The 12,010-nt window shown below is 48.2% G+C and overlaps 1 protein-coding gene across 2 annotated transcripts in view; it reads left to right on the top strand.

The window, feature by feature from the left end:
* PPFIA4 (PTPRF interacting protein alpha 4) overlaps nucleotides 1–12,010 on the top strand; it is a 52,725-nt gene that overhangs the window by 36,047 nt on the left and 4,668 nt on the right. For both annotated transcript variants that reach the window (XM_025384911.1, XM_025384903.1), the window contains 4 exons: nucleotides 1,761–1,936; nucleotides 5,973–6,070; nucleotides 6,730–6,905; nucleotides 9,670–9,738. In XM_025384911.1, the coding sequence (XP_025240696.1) occupies nucleotides 1,761–1,936; nucleotides 5,973–6,070; nucleotides 6,730–6,905; nucleotides 9,670–9,738 (519 nt within the window). The remainder of the gene's footprint in view (nucleotides 1–1,760; nucleotides 1,937–5,972; nucleotides 6,071–6,729; nucleotides 6,906–9,669; nucleotides 9,739–12,010) is intronic.

The raw sequence follows: 12,010 nt of genomic DNA, 5'->3' as shown, positions 1-12,010 counted from the left end.
CAGCAGGAATCTCTAAGTCCTTCTTCACATGAAAAGCCCTGGATACGGGTTCTCTGCTCCCATCAGAGCGCCCCCCCCCCCCCCCCCCGTACCCTCTAGCTGCTTGTTCTGGTTTCTCAGGGTGGCAGGTGAGGAGCCCTGGAGGGCTGTGGCCCCTGCATCCCTGGCCCTTCTCCTCAGTCTCACCCTTTTCCTGGGAATAATGAGACCTAGATTAGTGTGAGTCTTTTTCCTCTCGCTGTCCCTCTCAGAGGCACTCTGGTGAACTGAGCGAAGGTCTTTCATCCATTTCATGAGCAAACATTTATTGAGCAAATATAGGGATTAGGCCTTTCCTGACTCTCTGGATATGGAAGTGAAGAAAGCAAGCCCTCATGGAGGCAGTAAACAAATAAAGGAATAATATCAGTAAACAAACCATGTCAATAGGGATAAAAAAGACAGTCTCAATAAGTAAACAAATAAAGGGACAATATTGGATAGTGATGCGAGCTGTGAAGAAGAATGAAGCAGGGAGCAGCACTGTGTATATCTGCTCAGGGAAAACCTCACGGGCAGGAGACTGGCTGAATCATTCACGCCATAAAACACCCTTGGCAGAGGTGATTGGGGGGATCTGAGACATAGGATGTTAAATGAAGAATGCAGATCCTAAAAGATGCATGGAATTTGATACCAAAACTCAAAACCAAACAAAATTAATCATATATTGTTTAGGGAAATATACATGGATGATTGTAAAAAGTGTAAAACAGTTTTTTACAACCAAAGGAATAGTCAGAAAACTCAGCATAGTGGTTCCCTTTTAGAGGGGCAGTAGGAGACGTGTGGTGACAGCGAACATCAGTGTGCAAACAGTACAGTGTGGGTAATGCTCTGCTGCTTAGCTTGGTTGGTGTCCACTGTTGCTAACTTAATTTATATGCTTCATAATGAGCATGTTACATATAGTCTTGTGTGTATCAGCTATTACATTGTTAAAAGAGAACAAAATAGACTTTTTCCATGTAAAAACATCAAGTAAGGATAAGGAAAGAGTTGGGTAGGGTTGCTGTGAAAACTGAAGCTTTCTCAAGATGGGTGGTTAGGGAACACCCTGTCCAGGTCAGGAGGCGACGTCCACATGGCACAGGCCCTGCAGGACCACACGGCGGGGTGTGTGTGGGAAAGCAACAGAGGACCTGGAGCATTCTCGGAGCAGAGGCTCAGGCCTTAGAGAATGAGCGCTGCTGGCTATTCAGGCACAGGCCATCATCCTTTATTTTTTTCAATCTTCTGCCAACATTTAACTTCCTTGCTTCCTGCATAAAACCAGCCTTGTCCCGGAGTGGGACAGGCTTCCTTTGCCACGCTGCAGGTCCTCTGTAACACGGCCTCTCCCTTGGGCTCAGCGGGCTTGAGACTCACTGAGAGTCAGGAAGGCACGTCTGCCGCACAATACCGCAAATGCAATCCAGAGTCAACAGGAAGGATTTCATATTAGCTGCTGCCGGGATAGCTACTTCTGTTCATTAGTGTAGATAATTGATATGTGAGTGGAACTGTATCATTTCGAGATCTTATAAAGTTCCATTTAAAATCCCCACCTCCCGCCACTACCAGCCCCCTTACTGAAGATAAAACTGAAATTGTATTGGAATGCCCTTCCTCCCTCATGGGTGGAGGATGGATTCATGCATCTCCCAACCAGCTATACCAGCCTCAGCCTGCCGGCTCTACCTTCCTCCCCCATAATAGCCTTCTGCATCTCGTTTCCCTAGACCCTGGCCTATGGGGACATGAACCATGAGTGGATTGGGAATGAATGGCTGCCTAGCCTGGGGCTCCCGCAGTACCGCAGCTACTTCATGGAGTGCCTGGTGGACGCCCGCATGCTGGACCACCTCACCAAGAAGGACCTGCGGGTCCACCTGAAGATGGTGGACAGCTTCCATCGGTGAGTGCGGCTGGGGCCCAGGGCCACCTCCCTCGTGGGGGCCTCCCCTAGCTCTGAGGGTCTGCCTCCAGGAAGAGAGGTGCCTTCATCTCTTTCTGTGGCCTGTTCTGAATGGCAACAGGTCTCCCCCTTGGGAAAGTCTCCCTTGTCAAATCCTTGTCACATCCTGTAATTTGAGGATTTGATCCTCAAATTGACCAGGTTTCTGTCCTTATAATGACTAGGTCATTATGTCTAGTCCTAAACACACAAAAAGTCATTTTTCTTTACCTTCACCTCTTTTGAGATTTTCCCCCAGGTCTGAATTTTATTGCTTGTCTTTGCACTTGCTGAATTTGCTGTGTTAACTCTCACAAGACTCAAACTGAACCTAGTGTTCAATTTAGGTGTCTCATTCCAAGTTGAGGGGGAAGATCTTCCTGGGCCATTGCCCTGCTGACATCCCAGATCAGAACCTCTCTCCTTTGGGCTCACATCCTTTTTTATAGGATGTCATCCAGTCCTCTCCTCCTCTTTGCTGAAAAGATCTTCTGTTCAAAAGTGTCTGCGGCACAGGTCCCAAACTGGCAGCCCGTGGGCAGAATTTGGCCCACAGACTTGTTTTTGTTTGGCCCACATACATCTTAACAACTCAAATTGAGCTGCCAGTATTTAAACAGTAGATTTTATATACAATTCTGGATTTCTGGTTTCTCTTGAAAACTTGAAAGCTCTGTCAACACATTCTAGCATGGAAGCAACCAGCTGGAGTTAAAGAGCGGAGTCCACTCAGGATGGGTGGGCCTGCTCCAGGGCCTCCCAGCCCCCTAGCCTCTTCTCTCACTTGTGTTACCTGCTTGGTCCCAGCAGGCATTTGTGTTGGAGAATGCAGTTGGTGGCCATGGTGCTAGAAGTTGGCAGTTTTTAGGAAGTCCTTCTTAACATCCAGCTTCAAGTTGTGTGGGTGGCTCTTTGAGCCAAGACTTGTCGTGGCTGGATAGTAAGACCAGGGATAGGGCTCTTCAAGGTTCTTTCAGGGCTCTGTGGATGTCCTGTGGTCTCTCCAACTCAGAAATCTTACAGAAAGTTAAATCTGGAAGGGATCTTGTTAGCGTGCCTGTTTTGTGGATGAGAACATTAAGGCATGGGGAGGAGCAGTAACCCAGGTCACTCAGGGATGATAGCAGAGTACAGGGGAACCCAGGTATGCTGACTCAAGTCCAGTGCTCTTGGCACCACTCTGCACAGAGCCTCCTGGCTTGGAACCCTTGGCCCATCTGACCCCAGCATGAGGGCTGACTTGTGAGGGAAGACTGCATCCTCCCCTCTGCACCCGCCCCCACCCAAATCAGCTAGGGCTGAAAGGGAATCGTTTGTCTCTGCCTGGAGGCTGCCAGACCCAGCTGCACCTGTCCCCTTCTCAGTGATTGATAGGGCTGGGGAGAGATGAGCTGTTTCCCTGCCAAGCCGGGATGTGTCTGGGCTGCTAGAGGATCTGTCAGCCTGGCCCCAGCCAGGACTGTGGAAATCCTCCCCCCAGCCCCTCTGCCCCATCCCCAGGAGAGAACTGTGGCCTGAACGTGGGGTTCTAGGTTCAGCTCCGAATCTTGAGTACTTCAGAGTTTCTAAAGCATTTTCACATCTCACCACCAAACTATGTGTCTACCTGCTTTTACTCCATGTAACATTTCACAAGCATGTTCTTACGTCTTTAAAATTTCTTTTAAATCATAATTATTATAAGAAAGGGATATTTTAAAACCTTATTTTACAGATAAGAAAAACAAGTTCAATAGAGGTTGATTTCCATCAGGTCACCCAGCCAGGTGATTACAGAATGGGGCTCAAATCCTTGTCTCTTGACACCCCACTCAGAGCTCTTTTCCTTGGGACATGGTGCTCTATCGAGCAGGTCTTCTAGAAGAGCTCCTGTTTTGGTAGGACAAGCATGCATGATAGTCATAAATGTCACCCTAATAGTGCTGCCACTACCGAGTGCCTGTAATGTTCCCAAAGGCTGGGCTAAACCCTTGCATTTATTGTCACCTGCAAGACAGGTATGACCCCATCTCACATTTGCTGGGTGCCTCTCAGCTAGGAAGGGGCAGAGCTGGCATCCAAACCCAGGTTGACTTAACTTTAAGGACTTTATATTTTTGCCATAGTATGCAGCAGCTTTGAAAGGAACTGGACTGGGCCGGGCGCGGTGGCTCAAGCCTGTAATCCCAGCACTTTGGGAGGCTGAGATGGTCTCGATCTGACCTCGTGAGATCAGATCGAGACCATCCTGGCTAACATGTTGAAACCCCGTCTCTACTAAAAAAAATACAAAAACCTAGCCAGGCGAGGTGACGTGCGCCTGTAGTCCCAGCTACTCCGGAGGCTGAGGCAGGAGAATGGCGTAAGCCCGGGAGGCGGTGCTTGCAGTGAGCTGAGATCCGGCCACTGCACTCCAGCCTGGGCGACAGAGCCAGACTCCGTCTCAACAAAAAAAAAAAAAAAAAAAAAAAAGAAAGGAACAGGACTGGAAATTATAGTGAGTGAGATTGAAACTAGACAGAAGGCATTTCCAGTCATGAGCTGTGTGTGCGCATGCCCGTTCACAGTGGACCAAGGCTTAAACCAGCGGCTTGAGCAACACATGGGCGACTTGGGCCAGAAAAGGTTCCTGGAAGTGGCGTCTCTGAGCTCTGTTGTAGGCAGAAGAGCCTCCTGCTGGGAAGTGAGGGGAGAAAAGGAGGGAGCAGGCTGCGCAATTTAATCTCACAAAGCAGTGCCCTCAGTAAGAGTCAAAAGCAGGCAGAGTTGGGAGGGACTTTCCATTCTAATTCTGTAAAGATGGAAAAACTCAGAGAAGCTGAATGACAAAGTAGCGTTCACGGAAGGAAGAACACTATAGCTCTTCCAAGAGGGAATGAGCTGCCTTGAGAAGTAATGAGTTCACTGCCCCTGGAGGCGCTCAGGTACAGGCTCAGTGACTACTCTGAAGGAAGCTACAGGGGTGACTCCTGCCTTAGGTGGGAACGTGGACCGATGGCCTCCAGGGTTCCTTCTGACCCACAGAATCTGTGGTTCTGTGTCTGGCTTAGTTACTGAATGCTTGCCCTGCACCTGATACTGTTTAAGTGCTTTTAGTAATTTGTGTGAATTAATTATTTCATTTAATTAATCAAGCATTTGTAGAGTACCTGCTCTGCGCTAGGGGTTTAGGATCAGTGAACAAAACAAAGACCCCTGCCCTCATAGAGCTTATATTCTAACTGGAAGAGACAGTCAAGGAATAATAAATATATGGTATGTTAATAGACAAAACATGCTAGGAAAAAATTAGACCAGGATGAGAGGGATTGGGAGTATGGGCCGGGGTGGTGATGGTGATACTGCAATTTTAAATCTGATGAACAGTGTGACTAGTGAATTGGACTGAGAAGGTGACATTTAAGCAAAGACTTAATGGAGACAAAAGGAGTAAGCTACACAGCTGACTGGGGGAGGAGTGTTCCAGGCAGAGGCAGCCACCAGTGCAAAGGCCCTGAGGCCTGCAGGCCCAGTGAGCCTGCTGTGTTTGAGGAGCAGCAGGGGTGTCAGTGTGGCTGCAGCAGAGAGAGCAAGAGGGAGAGTGGCTGAAGGGGCTATTAGACAGGTGGCGGAGCAGATCATGGAGTATCTTATAGGCCGTTGTAAGGACTCTGAGTGAAGCAGGGATACAAAGGGGTATCTTGTTTTTGCTTTTTCTTTCACTTGCAGGTGGTAGGGGTCTTTGCATTCCAGTGCCTGGAGAGAAGGACATGTTGGTTTCATTCAAAGAACTTTTTTCCCATCAATCCAGGCCCGCTTCCTGACTGAGAGGGAGGATATGGGTTAGACAGAGAAAGGGAGTAACCCTGGGATGGTTCGCAGGCAAGCCCCTGGGGAAGGAGGATCATGGGGAGGCTGGGGTGCTCTTTGTGCTGGAGGCAGTAGGTCTGGACGTGCTGTAGCTAGTGCTGGATGTGAGACAGGTGGCGTGGGAGTATGGCCCCACTGAGGCTCTGGCTCGGGGGCTGTGTGCCTGCAGAACCAGTCTTCAGTATGGCATCATGTGTCTGAAGAGGCTGAATTATGACCGGAAGGAGCTGGAGAAGAGGCGAGAGGAGAGCCAGCACGAGATCAAGGGTAAGCTCGTCAGGCTTGGAGAGGGTGCAGGAGTAGCCTGCTTGGCTGGTCCCTGCCTTGGGCCAAGTGGAGGGGAGGCATTCTGTCTCTCAGGGAATCTTCCAGTCTGACAAGGAAGATGCAGCCTCACCTTAGGGAGCTCCCAGTCTGATGGAGGAGACATGGTCCATGCCAAGTTGGCTATAATCCTCTCCCTCCACCCCACATACCAGACTGCAGCCACTAACTGGACAAATGCAATGAATCCTCTGGGACGGTGTTATAGACTGGTGTGCTTGTGGAACTTGGTGATCTGGATGGGGTTGGATGGGAGATGCAAATCTTAGAGAAGACCTTGAAGGTGGAAAGAATATGAAGACTATTCCAGCTTGTGGCAGGGGGATGACCCGTGCAAGGGCTCTGGGGAGAAAGCTCAGAGCCTGTTGGCCTGACCCCAGGTCCTGTAAACTGGCAGGGATGAAATGAGTGGGGGGTTGGTTCCCCAGGAGCCCAGGTTCCAGGGAGGACAGAAAGAAGATACAGAAAGTTGGGGATGGGGTGGGGGCCAGAGAGCAGGGTGGACTGGGGCTCTGGGTTTAGGGAGTTCTGCTTCTGTCCTTGGAGGGTCCTTGATGGAGCGTAGTATCTTCTTCCATCCCTTTTCTTCCCCCACACTCCAGATGTGCTAGTCTGGACCAACGACCAGGTGGTTCATTGGGTTCAGTCTATTGGGCTCCGGGATTATGCCGGAAACCTGCATGAGAGTGGTGTGCATGGAGCCTTGCTGGCCCTGGACGAGAACTTCGACCACAACACACTGGCCCTGATTCTTCAGATCCCCACACAGAACACCCAGGTGGGTAGCCTTTTAATCATTCAACCTCAGTCTCTCTCTGTCTCCCTTACTTGCTCTCTTTCTTTCCCTCATACACAAAGGCTTAGGTATCTTGGGGTTGGGGAGCTTTTCTAGGGCCTGTGCCAGAGGGGATCGCAATGTCCTCAATCCTCCTCTAAGTGGTCCCCTGTGCATAAGCAAGCCCTCATGGGAACACATGGTCTTCACATACAGGGCACACCTAGCACGGGCCTGGCACACAGTGTGCTCTTACAATGCACATCCCCATCCTGCCCTGGGTACCTCCATCTCCTCCTAACCCCACTTCATAGCTGAGACGCTGAGCCTTCCTTTTCATCCTGCTTCTCTGATCTGACTTTTCTTAGAGGGGAATGAGCCCCATGGCCCGTAGGGACCAGAGAGCCCATATCACCTTTGTCTACCACCCTAGGGATCTGCTCCTGGGCCCCCAGGCTTAAAAAAGCGAAATATACCAAATTACACAGCCCAGAGCCTCTCCATGCCTGGGCTTTGGCTCTCTGTCAACAGCTCAAATGATTAAACATCTCATGAAATTACGTTTCATCATTTTTATGGAGCTGTCATCTAAGAATATATCTAAATTTTCTTGAACCTATTTATATTTTTGGCCTTTCTGACTTCCTGTGGGTAATAGATTCTAGAAGTGCTGCTTGTTGTGTGGAGTACTTCCTGATTTTATTTGTCCTAAGAATGCCCCTGTCAGGCCCCTGGGGAAGGAACTACCTCCTCCTAATAGTTTAGGTTTGGTAAGGCTATTTGTATTTGACCGGTTCTCACCTTTTATAATTTCATAAACTCTGATTGTATTGCCTCTGGGCCCAAGCCTTTGTCTCTCCAGACAGAGTGTTCTTAATTCTTTTAGGCTTTCCTCATATAGACTTGCCTCTGTCCCCTGATTGTTTTAGCTGCCCTTGTCTGGACTGTTTGCAGCTGTCAGATCTCTTTTGAAATTCAGCCACCAGAGCTGCACAGGCTATTCTGGGAGCAGACACGTTTTGGCTCGAGTGAGGGTAGGGCTGTGTTGTCTCGTAATTCTGGGCAGTGTGTTGGCCTTTTAGGGGTGGTGGCAGTGTACAGGGCCAGTGTGTCCTGTAGGCATTCTGCAGTGACCCCCCACCCCCACCCCAGCCAGTCAAAACGGATAGGACAGATCCCTTCATTCTCCAAGAGAAGCCTGGATTTCTCCCCCAAGTGCAGTTTTCTCCACTTGCCCACTTTGGACAAGCCTCATCTGCCACTTTCCTACCCACTCACATTGCTTTGTGAGATGCTTCTGAAATGTACACCTGTCCTCCTCACCTTTCACTGCCCAGAGGAGCAGTGTCATTTGGATACTTGAAATTTACTATGCTTCTCCTTTCAGATCATTTCTAAAAATGTTATGTTCCCAATACTGGCCCAGACTGTCCTTATTGAACTCTATGCGTAATATTTTCTACCCAGAAATGGACTTTTCTCTTTCTTTGATTTCCTATCTCGAATGCATTCAGTTTTGGAGGAAAGCAATAATTCTGTAAATAGCAGCAGGGACACCTCTCCATGGCTTTCTAACCTTTCTTAATTTCCTGACCCAGTCATTGAGCTGTCGGAAGAAGTAGTGTCTGACCCAATATGGAATCCCTCATTTAAAATGGTTAAAAATGGCTCGATGTGGTAGCTTAGGCCTGTATGCTCAGTATTTTGGGAGGTCAAGGTGGGAGGATTGCTTGAGGTCAGGAGTTCAAGACCAGTCTGGGCAACATAGTGAGACCCAGTCTCTACAAAACGTTTAAAAAATTAACTGAGTTTGGTAATGCATGACTGTAGTCCCAATTACTGGGGAGGCTGTGGTGGGAATTTTCCTTGAGCCCAGGAGTTTAAGGCTGCAGTGAGCCATGATTGTGCCACTGCACTCTAGCCTGGGCAACAGAATGAGACACTGTCTCACTCAAAAAAAAAAAAAAAAGAAAAAAAAAAAAAGGTCTGGTAGCAGTTTTGAAAACTTTTCTGTTTCTGGCATTTCTGAAAACTGTGAATGAATTAATCTCCTGGGAGGCCTAAAGAAAGTCTGTATGTACACAGCCCAGGGACAACTAATATCCATAGCTGAGCAGGCTTCCTAATTTTAAGTTTTTGATGTGAAAACTTACCAGATATATTTATTTAATCCAAATCAGTCACATTCTGGTTATCCATGGTTTACATGCTTACGTACCCCTCCAGAAAGACAGGCACGATTTTCCCCTTTCAGACAATTTTTTTTTTTCCAACTAGGTGAAGTCTCTTTATCTATGTGTTCTATGATCCTACTTATTTTTTTCTTAGAGACAGGTCCTGTTCTATCACCCAATCTGGAGTGCAGGTGTGATCATAGCTCCCTGCAGCCTCAGACTGGTGGGCTCAAGCTATCCTCCTGCCCAACCGGTATCTGGGACTGTAGGTGTTCACAACCACGCCCATTTAATGAAATTTTTTTTTTTTTTTTTTGAGACAGGGTCTCACTATGTTGCCAAGGCTGCTACTTTTTTAAAAAAAATATGTTTTTCTAATTTGCTGTATATGAAAGAATCCTAGGCTTACAGCTTTACTTATGAGTTTGCTTGAAGGAGCAGCTTCAGAAAGGTGTGTAAAGCCCTCTAACAGGCTAAATGCACTGAAGCCTTGTATCTCTGCCCCTGGACCCTAGGAAAATGGTGAAAGATGGCATAAAGGTAGTTAACTATAGCCCTTCCCACCTTTCCCTCTCCTGCTCTATGGACTCCAGGCACGCCAGGTGATGGAAAGAGAGTTCAATAACCTGTTGGCCTTGGGCACAGACCGGAAGCTGGATGACGTGAGTACCTGGCCATGAATTAGAAACCTTGGGGATTTGGTCATCTTAATTGGATTGAAGTTCATGAGTTCTGCCTTCCCTGGGCTAATTGTTGGAAGGCTAGTCTAAGGGAGGAGAGCCAGAGGGGATGGGGATGATGAATGCCAGGGGCTTGAGGAAATGGACCAGCCTTAGAAGAACTTGTCTGGGGTAGTAATAGGTTGTGGAGAAGTCTCTGTGAAACTCCTGTGCAAAAGCTGAAGGCCCATGTGTTGTACTTCCGTCATCTTCTAATTCTATGCCCTGCCTTCCTATCCACATAGGATCAAAGATTTTCCCCAAGGGCCATATCTTTGGGATCACACCTTTTTCTTGATGTCTCAGACCGTATTTCTTCAGTGCTGAGCTCAGCACACCTCCAGCCTACTCAGTAAGATTCCAGCCCATCCTTCAGGAGTGTGGGTGTGTGGAGGCAGATCCCTGCTGAGTTTGTTAAATTACAGGTTTGCTCTCCTGCTCACCAGTGCAGTCTGCACAGCTAAACACACGCTCAGGCTTTTACCATCCCAGGTTTCCCTAGTTTCACCCTCTGGTCTACCTTCACACCAAGTTAAAGTTTTCCTCTCTCCACCCTCCTGGTCACTGGAGGAACAGTCCCTTGCACTTGATTTCATCAGGCCTTCCCCTTGAGTTGAGGGCATTCTGAGCTATGGTCCCCTTTGAGATGCCAACCTAAGCATCCTGCTGTTTTGTTTTGTTTTGCACTGGTTTGCTGAGGTCATAGCCCCTCCTTGGCCCCCGTCTCCTCTTCCTCCCTTCTTCCTCCCTCCTCACTTTCCTATCACTGCCCTTGCCTGTCAGGTCTGCCCTAGTTGATTTGGTTCCAAACAAGTTAAAAGAAAGCCCAGAGTGTTTTTCGCTGCTCCGTCTTCAGTCAGATCACTGTTTCTTAGTAGGGTTTAAAACAGGGCTAAAATCCACCTTTGTAGAAGGATTGCTCTGCCTCAGGGAGACACAGGGTATTCTCAGGAATTTTTGTGGAAGTGTTTTCTTCACAGAGGTACCTTGAAGTTTGGGAGAAAAAAATATTTATATAAGTATTTGTTTTGGTCATTTAGATACCTTAAAGGGGATAAACTGGCAGCCCCCCCACCCCAACCCAGAGCTATTGCAACTCTTGAGAGATCTCTGTTTTCCTAATGCCCCTGTGGTATTGACCCTCCCACTAATTCCACATGCACTTAGGATCTCTGCTTTCTTTGTTGCTGTCTGGAGAAATGACTCCCATATATTTATTAGTGTGGTGCTGTCTAATTTAGAAGCTATGTAGTCCTCCAATCCTTACAAAAATATTTTGAATGCCTGCCCTGTGCCAGGTATTGTGCCAGGCATGGTGGTTAGTGATGACGATGTCTCACTTTATGGTAATGATCACCACATGAGATAGGTTATGATGCCCATCTTACGGATGAGGAAATTGAAGCTCAAAGAGGGAACTTATCTGCTGTGGCAGAGCAGGACCAGAACAGATGCAAGTCTGATTTCTGAGCTCTTCCCCCTTGTTCCACTTCCTCTGGGAAGCTTGTGGAGCTATCTGACCTATCAGGCCCCAGACACTTGGGTGGAGTTATTGATTAGACATTGGGGTGTACATAGAGCTGTGCAGTGGAGTTTTTGGGACTGCAACTAGGTGTGGGCTAGAGAGGATGGTTTTTGTGGGAAGCGTAGAGTAGAAGCCAGGTCCTGGGAATAAGGTAAGATTTGGGGGTGAGGGGAGGGTCTGGGGTCCAAGGAGACTGCTTCCTGTCCAGCTCTCTAGCACATCATCAGCAACCTTGAGCTGTCTCTTGCAACCACACCCTCTGCCGATTTTGGTTCTTAGTGTCCCTTCTGAAGCTTCAAGGCTCTTAAGGGCGGTATCCAGTTCTCCCTGTACATGGAGATGAGGACTGAAGGGAAATAAGGAAGAGGGGAGCGGGAAGGAGTAACATCTGACGATTAGGGGACAGGGGAGGAATGCAGAAACAGGTCCTTAGGGTTGGCTGAAGGTGGAAATGGAGACAAGGGGAAGGCGGGAGAGAGAAAAGAGGCTCTGGGCTAGGGTAAGAGCAGGATCATGGGGAGGATAGCAGTGACAAGGCAAGTTCCCGACAAACTCAGGAATGGGACTCCTGCATAAAGAGCCAGCTGCCACCTATTCATTTAATGAGTATTTATTGAGTACCTAATGTGATCCCGGGCACTGCTCAGAGGTTGGAGATACGTTGGTTGGAACAAAAAAGATTATGGTTTC

The sequence above is a fragment of the Theropithecus gelada genome, chromosome 1 (genome assembly GCF_003255815.1).
Source record: "Theropithecus gelada isolate Dixy chromosome 1, Tgel_1.0, whole genome shotgun sequence".
NCBI lineage: Eukaryota > Metazoa > Chordata > Mammalia > Primates > Cercopithecidae > Theropithecus > Theropithecus gelada.
Note: the sequence above shows the minus strand (reverse complement) of the source record. Positions and strands in the feature narration are given on the sequence as shown.